The sequence below is a fragment of the Trichomonas vaginalis genome, chromosome I (assembly GCF_026262505.1).
Source record: "Trichomonas vaginalis G3 chromosome I, whole genome shotgun sequence".
Lineage (NCBI taxonomy): Eukaryota > Parabasalia > Trichomonadida > Trichomonadidae > Trichomonas > Trichomonas vaginalis.
In genome coordinates, this window is record NC_067203.1 from 26167278 (window position 1) to 26185867 (window position 18590).

At 33.8% G+C, this 18590-nt stretch overlaps 4 protein-coding genes and 4 pseudogenes across 8 annotated transcripts, besides 3 other annotated features; 3 read left to right on the forward strand and 5 right to left on the reverse strand.

Moving 5' to 3' along the window:
• Positions 1-766: part of a mobile genetic element that runs on past the window's edge.
• Positions 767-1892: 1126 nt separating this feature from the next.
• On the reverse strand, positions 1893-2522 carry TVAGG3_1052220 (annotated as a pseudogene). Its single transcript has one exon. A coding segment is annotated over exon 1 (630 nt).
• Positions 2523-3295: 773 nt separating this feature from the next.
• Positions 3296-4088, reverse strand: TVAGG3_1052230 (annotated as a pseudogene). Its single transcript has one exon. A coding segment is annotated over exon 1 (793 nt).
• A 3021-nt stretch (positions 4089-7109) lies between these two features.
• TVAGG3_1052240 (uncharacterized protein) lies at positions 7110-7340 on the forward strand (the record flags this gene model as incomplete). Its single annotated transcript, XM_051255762.1, has 1 exon — positions 7110-7340. One exon carries the CDS (start codon positions 7110-7112, stop codon positions 7338-7340), a length of 231 nt encoding a protein of 76 aa, XP_051081336.1.
• A 625-nt stretch (positions 7341-7965) lies between these two features.
• On the reverse strand, positions 7966-8673 carry TVAGG3_1052250 (uncharacterized protein; the record flags this gene model as incomplete). The annotated part of the gene is made up of 1 exon (XM_051255763.1): positions 7966-8673. The coding sequence occupies one exon, from the start codon at positions 8671-8673 to the stop codon at positions 7966-7968; it is 708 nt and encodes a 235-aa protein (XP_051081337.1).
• A 58-nt stretch (positions 8674-8731) lies between these two features.
• On the reverse strand, positions 8732-9242 carry TVAGG3_1052260 (annotated as a pseudogene). The gene has a single exon. A coding segment is annotated over exon 1 (511 nt).
• Positions 9243-9777: 535 nt separating this feature from the next.
• Positions 9778-9814: a mobile genetic element.
• Positions 9815-11837: 2023 nt separating this feature from the next.
• On the forward strand, positions 11838-12155 carry TVAGG3_1052280 (protein of unknown function, DUF4106 family; the record flags this gene model as incomplete). Its single annotated transcript, XM_051255764.1, has 1 exon — positions 11838-12155. The coding sequence occupies one exon, from the start codon at positions 11838-11840 to the stop codon at positions 12153-12155; it is 318 nt and encodes a 105-aa protein (XP_051081338.1).
• Positions 12156-12327: 172 nt separating this feature from the next.
• Positions 12328-18389: a mobile genetic element.
• TVAGG3_1052300 lies at positions 12701-13378 on the forward strand (annotated as a pseudogene). The gene has a single exon. A coding segment is annotated over exon 1 (678 nt).
• Positions 13773-14192, reverse strand: TVAGG3_1052310 (uncharacterized protein; the record flags this gene model as incomplete). Its single annotated transcript, XM_051255765.1, has 1 exon — positions 13773-14192. One exon carries the CDS (start codon positions 14190-14192, stop codon positions 13773-13775), a length of 420 nt encoding a protein of 139 aa, XP_051081339.1.
• Positions 18390-18590: the final 201 nt, after the last annotated feature.

Consider the following 18590-nt stretch of genomic DNA (forward strand, 5'->3'; position numbering starts at 1 on the left):
TCCAGCAGCATTGAAATAATAGTTTACTTCAGTGTTGAGGTTTGAGAAACCAAAGTCTAAGTCAACTTTGTTTTTGCAAAAGTCGGCGAATGACATTTTATTTGTTCCCACTACTTCTGTAAGAGTGAATGGGTCTTGTGTTGGTGCAATGACTAAGTTATTTTTGCTTGGAGTAAGTTCGATAGAAATTTTTCCTGCCCAGTTTGGCAAGTATCTTAAAAACCTGAAGATGAGGAAAGATGACAAAGGAACTCTAAGTTTCAATTTTACTTTGGTTACTGCTGCTGCAGTTTGTCCAGAAAGGTTAACATAAACTCCTGGAACGTTAGGGTCAAGTCTTCTTATTTTCTCAATAGTTGCATACTGGTCTGTTTGTTCTCTAGCTTGTGGTTGTACTGAGTTTCTCAAAGCGAACCATTCATAGTTTGCCCATGTTACTGTTTGAACTAAGTCAGAGTTAGAATATATCTTATATCCATGAAAACTTCTGGAGCATATTGGTATCCGACATAGAAAATTCCATTGCAACCTTTCTTGTCAGACAACTTGGCAGAAGGTTTTATTTCAATGTCTTGTTCCACGTATAAGAATGAGTTGTCAATAGAAATTATATGAAACCTGTCGCAAGCAATATCTACTGTTGTTGAAGAACCTTCTCCAAACTCACCTACGTTTCCATAAGAAACAGCAGTTGTATATTCGTAAGTTCCAGGAACTATTTCTGACCTTCTAATGGCATTGTCGCATTCGTTATACCATTCGAAACATTTCCATTCATAGCATCCAAAACTGTTGGCGTTATATTCTGAGCGGCGTACATTTCATATGAGTAAAAATATAGAATAGTTGGATTTATATGTCATAATAGAACCACGTGGACCAAGCTTTACTTTCTTCCTGACTGAGTTTTTAACTCTTCTTTTTCCTTCATTGCCCTCTGCTTGAAGTTGTTGCATCTTTGCATTATGTTCATCTAGTATGTTGCAAATTTCCCATGTCCTTTTTGCCTTTGGCTCTGGTCGCCCATCTCAGGTAACCTATATCCTAGAAAGAGTTTGTCATAGTCTGTATTTGAGTCTTCGCGTATTGTTTGCATGACTCTTTCCTGAGTTTCCGGTTCAAGCTCTTCAAACAGTGCCTGTCCATATGGAATATGCTCGTTTCCAAATATATGTTTTGTAGCCATTCTGGTTTTCTTTCCATGTTACCAACTATATCTTTTGTGAATGGGAAAGCTTCTACCCAATCTTTCAGTCTTGCGTCGTTTATTTCTGTAGTTGGTTTTATTTTGTCAAGGAACATGTTTTTCAATACTAACATTTCATCTGGTACTGTCCATTTGAGTTTTCTTAAATATTCATCCCTTCTCAGTTCATTGTCTGCAAAGGAAAGTTTTTATGACATTTTGTAAACTTTCGTTTGCAAGGTCATGTACAATAGGTTCTCTTCCTTCGCTCTCCCTAACTTTCTTTCTAAACTCTTCACCAAATATACCATCTCTATGGTTCTGTGTAGTTCTTTGAGATAAATGTTCTAGAACGTCAGTGTTATATTTCCATCAGCCATGTTCATTTCATACTGTGTCCAAAATATCTGCATGTTTCATATCTTTCAATGGCATTAAAGCCGCGCTTAAAATACCAGCTATATCTCGTTCACCATTGACTTCCATTGCGTCTACAACTTCTTGGAATTGAGGTTGTAAGTTTATGAACCACCTATCCGGGTTAGCTTTATGACCCATCTCATTGTAGTTCCATCGTCTGCAGAAACAAAAGTAGGTTTGTTTCCATCTTGGTTAGGTTCTGAATGAACTTTAAACAATGTTTCATTTCTATATGTTTTCTTGAAATTTAACCTTTTATCTTCACCGAGTTCATCCGAAGATTGAACGTTAAATGCTCGTAAGTAAAAAGGGTTGTTGTATTTGTGTACATTTTTTTCAGTTCTTCCATTCTATGCTGAATATTTTCATCTGGTGCTGGAGTCTTTTGTATGTCGGCAAACATTTTTCGATATTCTTCTACTATGTCAGCCGAATTTTTTTTAGACTCTTGGAAATATTCCATATTCTCCGCATACTCTTGTTGAGGGTCAAGATTTTTCGGCTGTTCCAAATCTTCATCTAGTTCTGTGAAGTTAGTTTCCAAAGGAGTGACTTGTTCGTTTCCTTCAGGCTCTTCTAGCTGTTGTTGCTGAACTATTTCTTCCATGTCTGGTTGTATCTGAACTTCTTCCTGTGGAGTTTCTTGTACCTCATCTGCTGGCATTTCATATATTCCGAGACCGTTTTCAACAATTTCCCTATCTACGTCATCCGCATTCATAAGCTTTTGTTCTTTCGTTCCGTCTCTATTTTTTACGCGTTTCATGACGAAAGTTGAATTGTCATTTAGCTCTGACATCAAATATCTCGGAGTAAATTCATCCATGTCATTTGGATGATATGCTATTAAATCATATCCCTTAGCGAGCTTGTATTTTCCAGGTTTGAGATTATATCCGTTTTGGTGCTGAGCCATAAAGCTAAATAGGTTCGGGTCAGTATTTCCATCCTTGAACTTTCCAATAGCTTCTTTATATCTGTCACTAAAGTCAACAGTATCTGGGAAACCACACTCTTCTTTAAGCATTTTTAAGAATTCTTGGTTTCCTTGTTCTCTACTTCTTTTATGTCCTTGTTCTGTTTGTGGTTGTTGTTGTGCAGGGTTTTGAACTGTTGGTTGTTGTGTTGGTTGTTGTGCTGGATTTTGAACTGTTGGTTGCTGTGCTGGTTGTGGAGGTGGTTGTTGTGCAGGGTTTTGAACTGTTGGTTGTTGTGTTGGTTTTGGTGCATGCCTGTGTCTATGTCCATGTGACGATGTAAATGTTTTAGGTAGTCCTGGTGCAGGTGCTTCTCTTGGAGGGTTTGGTGGTATATAAGTTCCACCAGCTGGCACATATGTTCCATCTGCAGCGTAATGTCCTACCTGACTTTTCGTTTTAAGAAAGCATTTACTAGGTCTGTTTTGGTCTGTTGTAACTCTTTTTCTTGACTTTTCACAACAGTTGCTCTAACGGCGTCATAGGCACTTTGAACTGCCTGTCTCGTTGCTGCATCTGTTATTTTCGTCATATTTTGTGCTACTTCTTTTAACTCTTTGTCGAAACCTTCAGACTTCAGTTTCTTCCAGATGAGAAGTCGTTCACTTGTTTCACCTTACTATGAAGAGCTTCGAAGGCGTTCTTAAAGTCAGCATTCATTAAAGCTTCATTTGAACTGTCTTCATCCGCTTGTATTTTTGTCCTTATTGACCCTATAAGCTGGGCTGCTTTAGCGTTGGCTTGGGCATCTAACCAGTCATTGTTAGCTTTTATATATTCTGAGCTTTTCATTGCCTTTTGCATGGCTGCGTCGTTATTTTTACTTTCTTGTGCTAAGTTTTCATACTGTACGGTTTGGTTTTGCAACTGTAAAAGTTTTTCTGCCTTTACATTTGCTTCAACTTCTTTTTATACTCATCGCTATCCATATATGTCTTCAGGGCTTTTTGTTTTATCTCTTCATCTTTCAGTATTTTATATTGAGTAGTATGGTTTTTCAAATTTATAACATCTTGTTCCATTTTTGCTACTTCTGCTGCTTTTTCTGACACTTTTTTCGCATATTCCTCTGTACTTAGTTCTTTCAGTTGTTCTTCTTTCTTCTTTTTCTCTACGTTTAACTCATTGAGTTTCTTTGTGTGTCTGTCATATTCTAGTTTCTTTTCGTTTTCACTTATTTGCTTCTGTATGTCTATGTTTGACTTTTTGACATCTGATATTTGATTTTTGAGTGAACTCAAATTCATTTGACTTTGAGGGTTATAGGCTGTTCCGTCTGCAGCTCCACCATAGCCTGCCATTTTCGCTAAAAGTGCCGCTCTTAAACCTCCACTCTGTGCACCAACAACTCGGTTTAAAAGCATAGGATTGCTTGACATTTGTTGCAACATAGTGGGGTCATTCAGCATTTGTTGTTGCAACTGTTGTTGTGGTGTCAGTTTTACTATTGGATGTTTCAATGCTCTCTTCCTCTTACGTATATTCTTACGTAGCTTACGTGGCATTTTAAGTGAAGTAAAAAACGGTTTTTGACAGATGTTTTATTGTGACTTCTTCGTAAAGACTTTGTTGAGATTTCTTCGTAAATGAGTGTAAATGACCCAAAAATATATTTTAGGGTAGAAGGGTATATCTAACCTCTTTTCTAACCTCTTTTCTACCCTCTTGAATTTTCATGAATTTCTTCGTAAATGTTTTGTCAAGACTTCTTCGTAAAGACTTTGTTGAGACTTCTTCGTAAAGACTTTGTTGAGACTTCTTCGTAAAGACTTTGTTGAGACTTCTTCGTAAAGACTTTGTCAAGACTTCATCGTAAAGACTTTGTTGAGATTTCTTCGTAAAGACTTTGTCAAGACTTCATCGTAAAGACTTTGTTGAGATTTCTTCGTAAATGACCCTAGTAGTATATTTTTGGTGTAAATTTCATGAAAATTCAAGAGGGTAGAAATGAGGGTAGAAAACGGGAGATATACCCTTCTACCCTAAAATATATTGTTGGGTCATTTACACTCATGAACTTTCTTGTCTATGTTTTGTTAAGACTTCTTCGTAAAGACTTTGTTGAGACTTCTTCGTAAAGACTTTGTTGAGATTTCTTCGTAAAGACTTTGTCAAGACTTCATCGTAAAGACTTTGTTGAGATTTCTTCGTAAATGACCCTAGTAGTATATTTTTGGTGTAAATTTCATGAAAATTCAAGAGGGTAGAAAAGAGGGTAGAAAACGGGGTAGATATACCCTTCTACCCTAAAATATATTTTTGGGTCATTTACACTCATGAACTTTCTTGTCTATGTTTTGTTAAGACTTCTTCGTAAAGACTTTGTTGAGACTTCTTCGTAAAGACTTTGTTGAGATTTCTTCGTAAAGACTTTGTTGAGATTTCTTCATAAAGACTTTGTCAAGACTTCATCGTAAATGACCCTAGTAGTATATTTTTGGTGTAAATTTCATGAAAATTCAAGAGGGTAGAAAAGAGGGTAGAAAACGGGGTAGATATACCCTTCTACCCTAAAATATATTTTTGGGTCATTTACACTCATGAACTTTCTTGTCTATGTTTTGTTAAGACTTCTTCGTAAAGACTTTGTTGAGACTTCTTCGTAAAGACTTTGTCAAGACTTCATCGTAAAGACTTTGTTGAGATTTCTTCATAAAGACTTTGTCAAGACTTCATCGTAAATATTTTGTTGAGATTTCATTTATACTCATTCATCCTCAGGGCTAGAAGGCACGAAGTGCCTGGGAGCCCCACTACCTTTTTTTTTTTTTTTTTTTTTTTTTTTTTTTTTATCTATATATAGACGATGCATTAAAATATATTTATTTATAAATCATTAAAAAATTAACATTAATTTTAAAATAATTTATTTTTTTATCTTTTATAAAAGAAGCTATATATAGATGATGTCAGATATTCCGCGATTAATTAAACATTGTTTAAATCCTGAATGGGTTAAACTTCAATTTAAAAATGAAGATTGTGAATTATTAAATGAATATGAAAGCCAAAATAAGCTAATGAGGTATAAATATAATGATAAAGAATATTTAATTTCATGGAATCAATGGAGTCATAATCAAAGACCTCATAAACGAGAAGAAGAAATTGAAAATAATGAAATGGAAATCATTGATGACATTAAAGAGGATGGAATTCCTAAATTTTGTAGAAAAACCTTTAGAACTAAGTTAGGAGCATATAAACGTAGAGTATTAAATCCTGAATATCTTAAACATCAATTTAAAAAGGAAGACTGTGAATTATTAAACGCTAATGAATATGAAAATGCTAAATCAAAACTGAGATATAAATATATTGGAAGTGATGAAAGGTGTAAAGATAAAGATAAAGTTTATTCAGTTTCATATAATAACTGGCACACGTTAGGGATAAGAAAACATTTAGGAGATTATGGGAAATGTTCTGAATTCTTTAAATCTAGTATATACGAGAGAGTAAAAGAAATTAGAAATAATTATTTTCATGAATAAAAAATAAACTTTAAAAATTCATGTCTTACGAAAAATTAAAACTTAGTTATGTTTATTATTTTATTTTTTTATTTTGTATGAAATGAACAGCTCTAAATTCGTTAGCACACAAGCGCTTATAGCATATACAGTACCAGACCATCTTAAGTTTTCTTCAGATACAATAGAAATAATGTTAGACATAAAAGATGAAAAAGCTAAAAAAGATTTGAGAGAATGTTTAGGGTATAGTCAAAATTCAAGCGTTAACTTTAAACATGTTTTAATACCTGTGATAGAGGTCACAAATGAAGAAGAGGAAAACGTACCTATACCAATTAATGTAACCCCAGTAGCAATAGAAATAGATCCAATGAACGTATATCCTCTATTCTATTGTGATTGTAAAAATTTGGAAATAAATAAAAAAGATATGTGAAGATAATGAAATATCTAAGCAGCTAAAAGATTTTAAAGGTCAGTTGAATGGTGAAGAGTTTAAATTAAATTCACTTAAAGAAAAGGAGAAACAGCCAGAATATCCACCAATTGAGGCACCGCCGATTAATTCAGCACCAGCACCAGTAACTGCGGTCGCACCATATGACCCCAGCGGTCATGGAAGACCTTTTGACCCTAAAACAGGAGGTTCTAATTGGTTCCATTACGGTCGAAGATATATTTTAGCTAAAATCGCAAAAGCAAAAAAACTGTTAAAAACTAAAAAGAAACCAAGAGTTTTAAAGTAATTAAATGGTTAGAGATGTTCTCGAATACCCTGCACCACCTGAAACGCCTAACAATAATGATTTATATAATCGATTGAAAACTTTAGGTAAAGCGTATTTATGATTTAATTATCCTTATCATATGGCGGCTTATAAACTTTATAAACACTATAAAGAAAGTAATAGACCTTCAACCGACCTAGTTGATCCGCAGGAATTAAGGAAAAGACGACGAAGCCGCTAAGCGGCTCAGATGGACTCAGAGAGTCCTCATAAAAAATAAAGTTAATTCTAAAAATATTTTTTATTTTTTACTTTTAATAAAATGAGTACTAAAATTACTGAAGCAACAAAACAAAAGTTTTTAGTTGAATACATTAAATCAGGAACCATTCCAGAAGGTTTTTATGTTCATCAAATGAAAGATGGTAGAGTTCAATTTAGAAAAATTAAGCAGCCATTAAATAAAAATGGTATTTTGAGAAAGATTAAATTATATGAAGATAATATAGCAGAACTGAAGAAGAAGTTAGAAGAATTCGAAAAATCAGATTAAGCCGCTTAGCGGCGAGATGGACTCAAAGAGTCCTCATGAAATAATAAATTTTATTTTTATATAAAATGAATTTTACTAATAAATTATTAATTATCGTTTCATTACTTCTCATCTCCCGTGAAGCTCGTTTATGGTATGAATCTATAAAAGAGTTTGAAGACGGCAGCGATGACATCCCTGAATCATGCCAGCATATTTACTGTTGAAAATTCACAGGGTTAGAAAAGAGGTTAGATATCGGGTTAGATCTAACCTTCTACCCTAAAATTAATTTTATCATTTATGATAAAATTTGGTATATACAGAAATTAAAAAATTTTTGAGTTAATTTATTTTTAAGTTTATTTTTTACTCTGGGTGTTAAAATCTATGATAAAAAAATAAATAAAAAATTTTAACGTCAATTTTTAAGTTTATTTTTAAAAAATTATTTTTTTTATTTTGTGAAGTGTCAAAAATTTTAACGTTAATTTTTAAGTTTATTTTTTTTATTTTGTGAAGTGTCAAAAATTTTAACGTTAATTTTTAAAGTTAATTTTTTAAAAATATTTTTTATTTATTTTTTGTAAATGTCAAAATATTTTACGTGTCAAACGGTTTTTTGCAGATTCTAGTAATTTGAGTACTAGGGGGCGTAGACCCTTGGTACCCAATTACTAGATACTAACTTACGTGTAAAGAATATGTCGCCCACTGTGGTCATCGCTTGATCGGGGAAGTTTCTGGAATCTATAGTGACCTGAAGACCTCGAAGCATTGGATTTTCTAAAACTGTTCTTTGCATTGCATTCTTCGGAAATGCTAACACAACATCTGTAACATTATGAAGAGCGTATGAGAAATCTGAGCTAATACCTTCAGGAGAGATGCAACCTCCATTTAGTGAACGAACGTCAATATGTTGAGCTGGAATAATGAATGGATCTTCCTTACTGAATAAACGTGGTATTGCTTTAACTGATTCTTCAATTAAACCGTATCCTGGTGTAATGCATTTATCCTCTAAAACTTCCATCTTTGTGCATGAAATAATAACGTCATCAACTGTTGCGTCAGCAGATGTAGCGGCTAAGCTTGTAATTAATTTGGCAGGAAGTCCGATTTGTTGGAATTTGCGATCATATTTATAAACATGATTCATAATCTTTTCATAATTTTCATCAGTTATCTTTTCATAAACGTAATTTTGTAAATCAGCAACTCTTAACGGGTCAACCTGACAATATACTAAAGTATCCCTGAAAACATAATATTTAAGAATGATATCACCAAATGATTTAGGATAATCATCGAACGCCTGAAATGCTAACAAATCATTTACCGGAATAATCATATCAAAAGTGACATCAACTTCTTCATTTGCTTTCTTGAAAACTTCTGAAGGGTCAATAATTTACCACATACTGAGTTATCATATTTTTGAACATTATTATATAACGAATGAACAAACTTTTTAACTTTCCTTTCTGATTTTGGTTTATATGTTGCAAATGCGAAAGATTCACGGGCGCAATCCATCTGAAGATAACCGGCATCACCTCTTTCAGTTTCTACTTCTAATTGTTTAAAGCTTTGATTTGATGATTTGTAACCAACGAATAAACGCATGCATTTAAAAGCGGCATCACATGTGAAAGCTTTATTTGAAACTAGAGTTGCTTTAACTTTGCGTTTAATATATGTGTCACCTAATTGGTTCACATCATGAGCCGGATTTGTAATTCTTAAATGAGTTTGTTTATCATCAAAATATGGAGCATCAGAGTCATAGCATGAACTTTCAAGTTCTCTATAATATCTTCTACCGTCATTCTTTGCGAATATTTCATTTATCTTTTCGAATGAATGAAACACATTTCCATTAATCGGTTTAGTGTTTGGCACCAAATAGTTAGTCGTCATTTATTAATAAATAAAAAATCAAAATTAAAAGATGAAAATGAATTTTTAATTTTAATGAAATAATCAACTATGGCTGCAGGTATATTTAAGAAACTGTGGGATAGAGTAAAAAGAGGAGCGAGTAAAGTTTGGGAAACATTGAAGAAGGGGTCAAATTGGATATTTAAGAATAAAGAAGCAATTAGTGACGTTGCTGAATCAATAACACCAAAAGCTGCCCCAATAAGAGAAGTTTTAAATAAAAGAGAAAAAGTTTATCAAAGACTACAACCGATACTAAGATAAAAATAATTTTAAGCCGCTAAGTGGCGAGATGATCCATAGGATCTCATATTTATTTTTCCACTATCTACCTCCTATTTTATTAAGTATTCCTTCAGCAATTCCACCAACTGCGTTACCTGCTTGTGCTCCCATCGCCGGATTACCTGCTTTAGTACCTAATACTCCACCTATGATAGTTCCTGCCGTTTTCGCTACTGGTGCCAAAAAGTTTGCAACGGGTTTAATAATCTTTTTATAAACCCAACCCGTGTAATAAACAGAAATTCATCAAAAGTGACAGCTCTCAATTTTTTGACATTTGTAAATTCTAAATTGAATGAGAAAAATGAAATAATACTAAGCATAATACAATATTCTAGATTTAATTATAATTAGGAAAAGTTAGTTTTGAGAGTACTTTTCATAGGCATATAGAATGAAATCTTCTGAAAAATAATATCACATAAACTCATATTATTTTCTAATATATAACTATTTTATATAAAAATCAAATTCAATGATCTTAAAAGCGAATGATAAACCTCAAAATTTACGAATATAATGAGTGGGAATAGGCGTAAAGCAAAAATTGATATTTAAAAAAAAAAAAAAAAAAAAAAAAGGTAGTGGGGCCTCCAGGCACTTCGTGCCCTCTAGCCCTGAAGATGTTTAGTATAATGAAGTTTTTTTTTTTCTTGGGATGGCCTTCCAGGCACTTCGTGCCCTCTAGCCCATAAAAAGTTTAGTATATATTTGTCCGGACAAGTAAGGGTCTATCGTCGCTACAGGAAAAGTTACAGGCGTTCCAAGGAAGTATGCTTTGAGAAGCCTTTTCTCCATTTTAAAACAAGATAGGACGGTTATTTTACAAAACTAACAACACGTTGACCGAGTAGTTTTTTGTGCTGAACAAAAGTGTCATATAAACATCTGTCAAAAACCGTTTTTTACTTCACTTAAAATGCCACGTAAGCTACGTAAGAATATACGTAAGAGGAAGAGAGCATTGAAACATCCAATAGTAAAACTAACACCACAACAACAGTTGCAACAACAAATGATGAATGACCCCACTATGTTGCAACAAATGTCAAGCAACCATGCTTTTAAACGAGTTATTGGTGCACAGAGTGGAGGTTTAAGAGCGGCACTTTTAGCGAAAATGGCAGGCTATGGTGGAGCTGCAGACGGAACAGCTTATAACCCTCAAAGTCAAATGAATTTGAGTTCACTCAAAAATCAAATAACAGATGTCAAAAAGTCAAACATAGACATACAGAAACAAATAAGTGAAAAACGAAAAGAAACTAGAATATGACAGACACACAAAGAAACTCAATGAGTTAAACGTAGAGAAAAAGAAGAAAGAAGAACAACTGAAAGAACTAAGTACAGAGGAATATGCGAAAAAAGTGTCAGAAAAAGCAGCAGAAGTAGCAAAAATGGAACAAGATGTTATAAATTTGAAAAACCATACTACTCAATATAAAGTACTGAAAGATGAAGAAATAAAACAAAAAGCCCTGAAGACATATATGGATAGCGATGAGTATAAAAAAGAAGTTGAAGCAAATGTAAAGGCAGAAAAACTTTTACAGTTGCAAAACCAAACCGTACAGTATGAAAACTTAGCACAAGAAAGTAAAAATAACGACGCAGCCATGCAAAAGGCAATGAAAAGTGCAGAATATAAAAAGCTAAAAATGACTGGTTAGATGCCCAAGCCAACGCCAAAGCAGCCCAACTTATAGGGTCAATAAGGACAAAAATACAAGCGGATGAAGACAGTTCAAATGAAGCTTTAATGAATGCTGACTTTAAGAACGCCTTCGAAGCTCTTCATAGTAAGGTGAAACTAGTGAACGACTTCTCATCTGGAAAGAAACTGAAGTCTGAAGGTTTCGACAAAGAGTTAAGAGAAGTAGCACAAAATATGACGAAAATAACAGATGCAGCAACGAGACAGGCAGTTCAAAGTGCCTATGACGCCGTTAGAGCAACTGTTGTGGAAAGTCAAGAAAAGAGTTACAACAGACCAAAACAGACCTAGTAAATGCTTTCTTAAAAACGAAAAGTCAGGTAGGACATTATGCTGCAGATGGAACATATGTGCCAGCTGGTGGAACTTATATACCACCAGATGAGGTACAAGAAACTCAACAGGAAGAAGTTCAGATACAACCAGACATGGAAGAAATAGTTCAGCAACAACAGCTAGAAGAGCCTGAAGGAAACAAACAAGTCCCTCCTTTGGAAACTACAGAAATAAATGACGCAAGACTGAAACATTGGGCAAAAGCTTTCCCATTCACAAAAGATATTATTGGTAACATGGAAAGAAAACCAGAATGGCTACAAAAACATATATTTGGAAACGAGCATATTCCATATGGACAAGCTATATTTGAAGAGCTTGAACCGGAAACTCAGGAAAGAGTCATGCAAACAATAAGCGAAGACTCAAATACAAACTATGACAAAATCTTTCTAGGATATTGGTTACCTGAGATGGGCGACCAGAGCCCAAAGGCAAAAAGGACATGGGAAATTTACAACATACTAGGTGAACATGAGGCAAAGATGCAACAACTTGAAGCAGAGGGCAAGTTACCAAAAGCGACACCAAAGAAGAAGAGTAGAACAAAGTGAAAGTAGTGGCAATGAAGGAAAAAGAAGAGTTAAAAACTCAGTCAGGAAGAAAGTAAAGCTTGGTACGAAACAATTATGACAAATAAATCCAACTATTCTATATTTTTACCCATATGAAATGTACGCCGCTCAGAATATAACGCCAACAGTTTTGGATGCCATGAACGGAAATGTTTCCGAATGGTATAACGAATGCGACAATGCCATTAGAAGGTCAGAAATAGTTCCTGGAACTTACGAATATACAACTGCTGTTTCTTATGGAAACGTAGGTGAGTTTGGAGAAGGTTCTTCAACAACAGTAGATATTGCTTGCGACAGGTTTCATATTATTTCTATTGACAACTCATTCTTATACGTGGAACAAGACATTGAAATAAAACCTTCTGCCAAGTTGTCTGACAAGAAAGGTTGCAATGGAATTTTCTATGTCGGATACCAATATGCTCCAGAAGTTTTCATGGGATATAAGATATATTCTAACTCTGACTTAGTTCAAACAGTAACATGGGCAAACTATGAATGGTTCGCTTTGAGAAACTCAGTACAACCACAAGCTAGAGAACAAACAGACCAGTATGCAAATATTGAGAAAATAAGAAACTTGACCCTAACGTTCCAGGAGTTTATGTTAACCTTTCTGGTTCAGATGGAACTGCTGCCACTAAAGTAAAACTGAAACTTAGAGTTCCTTTGTCATCTTTCCTCATCTTTAGGTTTTTAAGATACTTGCCAAACTGGGCAGGAAAAATTTCTATTGAACTTACTCCAAGCAAAAATAACTTAGTCATTGCACCAACACAAGACCCATTCACTCTTACAGACGTAATGGGAACAAATAAAACGTCATTCGCCGACTTTTGCAAAGACAAGGTTGACTTAGACTTTGGTTTCTCAAACTTCAACAATGAAGTAAACTATTATTTCAATGCTGCTGGAACTGCTTGGGACCCAGTTAAGTTCACATGCGAAAAATTTGAATGCAAGAGAATAGAAAGCAGACTTGCAGTCTATATGTTGGACCCAGATATTTCAAATGCTTTAGCTGCCAAATATATTGCAGTTCCACTTATGTTCCCTATACACCAAATATCTGTCAAAGACTTTGCAGGTGAAGTTGGAAACCAAAGTGCTGACCCAGGTGCAAGAACAGATATTGCTTTAACAACTGCAATGAAACATGCAGATACTATGTTTGTACTGTTCAGACGAACTATAAATGACTATTCTTGTTTCTACAACCCCGGTATTAAATATCATATAAAATAGATGGCAAATATTATCCAAGAGAAGAATATTCTACAGTTGAGGATATGAGGTCATACAACTTGACATTAGATGCTATGAACTTTAACAACAACTTCACAACAACCATTAACCCTGAAATGCAAAGTTCTATTATGCCATATGTGAAAGTATGGACTCATACAGGAGGTCAAAAAACTCAATATACAAATGGAGACCGTTCAAACTTTTGGCTTGGCATTCCATTTGCTGACTCAGAAGACTTTATGGGTAGTATTTCAACTGTTGGTACTGTACAAATACAATATACTGGTGACAGAGACGGTCCAGATGAACTGAGAGCAAAGAAGTTTACAAAACCAATAGCACTTTTCACGGAAGATGCTCTTTTGAAGATTCGTTCGATGAAACCTGCTGGGGCTCCTCAGATTGGCATAACGACAGCTTCCATCGAGCAGATTTTGGCAGCAGGTCAGTAAGTTGTTCTTGAACTGACTTCTCTCCGTCAAATATTGACAGTACGCCAGTTTTGACATAATATTGTAAGATAAACTTACCTTTAGAAATATCTGTAAGTTTTGTTGTTATATTTTTGTCTGCTTCAAGAACTTTCACCATTTCAGTTATACCAACTTTCTTTGCTTTATGAAAATATTTAGGTTCAGCAAAGACTGCTATTCTATAACATTTTCCATTGTTTGTGTAAAGAACTATTCTGTCAATGTATTTGTATTGTTTGTGTGTGTAAACTTTGTTTTGCTTCAATTCGAAGAGATACTCGAATACGTCCATCTTTTTATTCTAAGTAAAATGTCATTTCCGAAATATAGAAGCGTAAGTGTTTCAAAAGGTTTAATGGCGGTGGCAGATGTGAAGTTAAATTCACCAACTCAAACAAACAGTCAAAGTATTGTTGTCAATGTCAAAGACAGAGATGTTGAAGTGGGGAAACCATACGAGGACGAAGATGGTATAACAATTGTTCCTGTAAAAGAACCAACATATCCTGAAGTTAACAGAGACTTAAGTTCTGTTGCAGATATTCGAAACGACTACCAACAACTGAAAGACAAACTTCAAACTCAGGAGAAGATTTGTCAAGCTTTAAGTATAATGTTAAACTTGGTCGAACACAACCCTGTAAAAGTGAACTCATATGTCATTGCACCTCATGAAGTTTTGAAAGAACTATTGAAACTTTTGACAGAGGCAGACGATATAAACATCAAAGAAATAGAACCCGACATTAGTTGCTGTGGTGTTTCATATAATGTCATTGACAAGATATACGTTATGAAAGGAGGTGAAACGTTGAACTTAAAGTATAGTTTCCCAGACGTCATAAAAATATTTGACGACCACAACATTTCATTAAAATTTATTTGCTAAGTAAAAATGTCAAAACTTCTTGAAAGATGTTTGAAGAAAAATAATATAGACTTTATTTCATGTAAAGGACTTTACACACTTTTGAACGATATGAAAGACCCTGTTTTGTTTGTTCGTGTAGACAAAGGAAAGTTCTATGTCTTTACAAAATATTTGAACTTCTTAGACAGAGAACTTCAAGAAACGCCATGTGAAAGTTTAGATGAAGTTCTTCTCCACTTTCAGAAAAACTTTTAAATATATATAAATGGCAGAAGACATAATGGTTTATACTATATACGACTAAAAACCCTGAGTCATATAATTCTATAACAACAAACTTACAAAGTCCTCAAGGACGGTATTGTAAACTAACTTTAAACACAATGACGACTAAAGCCTTTTTGCTCTTTTGACACCAGAAGACTTTATTGTTGTGAATGGTAAAAAATACTCCTTTGAAGATACTTATTCAGATATACCACCAACAGGTTTGTTGACTTATTTAATACTTTAAGGACGGGTGTAACATGTGCTGCAACTAGAGCAGGTTTCATTATGTTTGGATGTCCGACTGAGTTTTACTATAAACGATATGAGCTATAATACAAAACTTATTTCTGGTTTTTACTACCAACAGTTTCCTATAACAGGAAAAGGTGTCATACAAGGAATGTCTATTCCATTGACATTAAGCACACCAATCTTATATATTGTTTCAAACTTAGGTTCAAAGTGTTATTCGAATGTCGACAGAAACTATTATGACCAAAAGATACTTATGCGTATAAACAATACTTTCTCTGCTGGTTTGCCTATTGTTCATTCGAATGCAGAATTTTCAACCTTAGTGAACTCAAACACATTGGCAAGTATAACGTTGACATTAGTTGACGCAAACTTTGTTCCTGTAAAACTTTTATGTCCTATGTATTTGTCAATGACGGCAGAAAGTTTCGAATTGGAAGATGCAACTGGTGAAAGTATTGTATTACAAGAAAAACTTCAAAAACAAAAATAGCTCAAGAACAACAAATGCAACAAATGCAACAACAAAGTCAAGAATAAAAAAAATATTTTTTTTTATTTTAATAAAATGTACAGAATAGATGTTTCAGATTTTTATGACTTCCAAGCATTCAGAAATATGTGTCCATTTAGAGACTATAACAAAGCAGTCGAGAATTTGAAACGTTTAGTCATTTATGTCGACTCTGCCCAGAATGTTATGTTATGAAAGAATGGGATGTAGTCTTTAACAAACCTAAAGCGACAATAGTTTCAGAACAAGAATGTAGACAGAAACTTAAGAAAATAAAAGTTGTACAAGTTGGCATGAAGATGTTAGATGCTTGGGATATCTTATTGTCAAAACTGGAAGATTTTTCAGTTCGTGGTATAAAGTTCTATACACCTTCTCCAAACTTCTATTCTATCTTCACTGGATATAAATACGAACAAGTAGAATGGAAAGAAAATATTATAGAAGCTTGGTTAGACCATGTCAAAGAAATTATATGCAATGGAAACGAAAAGGTTTATGAGTATATCTTATGTTGGTTTGCAAACATCTTACAACATCCAAGTGCTAAAAAATGAAACTGCTCTCATTATAATTGGAAACAAGGAACTGGTAAGAACACATTCTTTACAGATATTTTGTGCAAACTGTTAGAGGGCTATTCGAACCCGAATATGACAAACTTAGAAAACATCTGTGGCAAGTTTAACTCTTCTATTGAGAATATGAAACTTTATAGTTTGCAATGAACTTCAAAGTATAGATACAACAAAAGTTTTAAACTCAGATGCTTTGAAGAGTCTTATAACAGACAAAGTTGGAGTTGTTGAAAGAAAGTATAAAGACCAAAGAGTTTGTGAAAATGTTGCAAACTTCATTATGGTTTCAAACAATGCTGTTCCGATGAAGTTAGAAAGTTCTGACAGAAGATATGTAGTTGTCAGAACGTCAGATTCTCATATGCAAGATACAGAATATTTTGACGACTTAGCAGAAACTTTGACATCTGACTTTTACAACCACTTGTTCTCATATTTTATGACATTAGATATTTCTAAGTTCAATCCAGACAAATTCCACATACCGAAGAGAGACAAACATTGTTAGAAGCAAACAAGAGTGTATATGAACTGTTCATAGATGAAACTGACTTTGAGTGTTTAGATGAAAGGTCATTGTACGATTCGTATAAACAATATTGTCAAGAATATGGTTATATGACAGCTTCTAAACGAACATTCTTGGCAAATGTCAAAAGTCTTTTAGACGTACAGAATGGTGTATATACAAGAAAAATTTTTCTGAGTAAATTTTAAAAAAAAAATATTTTTTATCCGATAGAAAAGATGACAAAATTCATCTCAGTAAACAAGTACATGTCAGGACTTAAAGAAGAACTAGACCATTCACGTATTTGAATGTTTACTTCTACCATTTTGAAAAGTCTTCATTCAGCAAAGTTTGGAACATCGAACCAGTTAAGTTTGCTATTGTGACTAAAAATGGTGCGAAATTTGAAGACTTAGACATAGAAGGTTTGTTAAGTCAAAGAAAGTTTTGACAGAAGGTTCTCAAACCTTAAAGAAGGCAAAGCATACAAACTTGTTATACCTTATGAACCAAAGAAGACAGACGACTATGAATATTATGAGTCTAAAGTTGTAGAAGTTCAAGGTAAATTGGGTAAAAAGATTTTAGAGTCTAAGCCAGTGTTTACTCCTAAAGAGGAAGAGAACATTGACATTGACCCAGAAATGTTCTAAAAATAAAATTTTATTTTTACATGTCAAATTTCTTTTTCTCTGGAACTGGTTCAGGTTCTTTCTTCTCTTCTTCTACTTTCTTTTTTTCTTTTCTCTCTTCTTTTTCTGGTGGAGTTATGTCAAATTTCTCAGAACCATATTTATGTAAAAGTTCTTTGTCCTTTAATAGCTCATCTATTCTGTTTTCTATTTCATCTTCAAGAACAGCGCATGTGTCTTCTTTGCATTCTAAAAGTTTTGTTGACTTCATCTCTCCAAGAGGCGTCATCTCTGTCAACAAGTCTGTCATTGACAAATTTTAAGACTGCTCTGCTTAATGTTTTATGGTTCTTGTCATATTCCAGAAACAGAACTTTAGAACAAATTCACCTTTCTTGTTTACACTATGTAAGATTTTATGGTCGACAGATGTTTTGCTGTCGAAAAGCTTGTCTCGAATATAGATAGCGAAATCGCTAGACATTTTCTAAAAGATAAAAATTTTAATTTTTCTAAAAATATGTTAGAAAAAAAGTTTGCTGACATTGACAAGAAATTTGAGAATGTTTTAAATAAGAACAAGAGAAAGTTAGAAAATGCTCAGATAAAGCCTATACATGAAAGTTCTTATTTGCTCAGAATGGTATAACAGGTCTAATTGCACCACCTGGGTCGGGTAAGACTTTCACTTATCTTAAAATGGCTGCACAACAACAAGAACTAGATGAGAAGAACCCATTCTATGAGTTAGTTGTTATTTGTTCGACTTCTGGTCAATTTGACCAAACCGTCAATTCGTTCAAAGATATTATAAGAAGTCTAAGTTAGTATGTATAAAGGATACTGAGTTGTTAGATTCTAAATTAGAAGCAGAAACATCTATGAGGGTATGTCTTCCAATCGTAAAGATTGCAATTTCTTCGAAATGGATTCTATCTCTTTCTGTTGTTTCTGAAGTGTTTCTTCTCTAATATTCTCTTGCATCCTCATTGGGGTCTTTAAATTAGAATTTATATACTCATTTATAGCATTATACTTCAAAACTCTCTTGGTACTTCT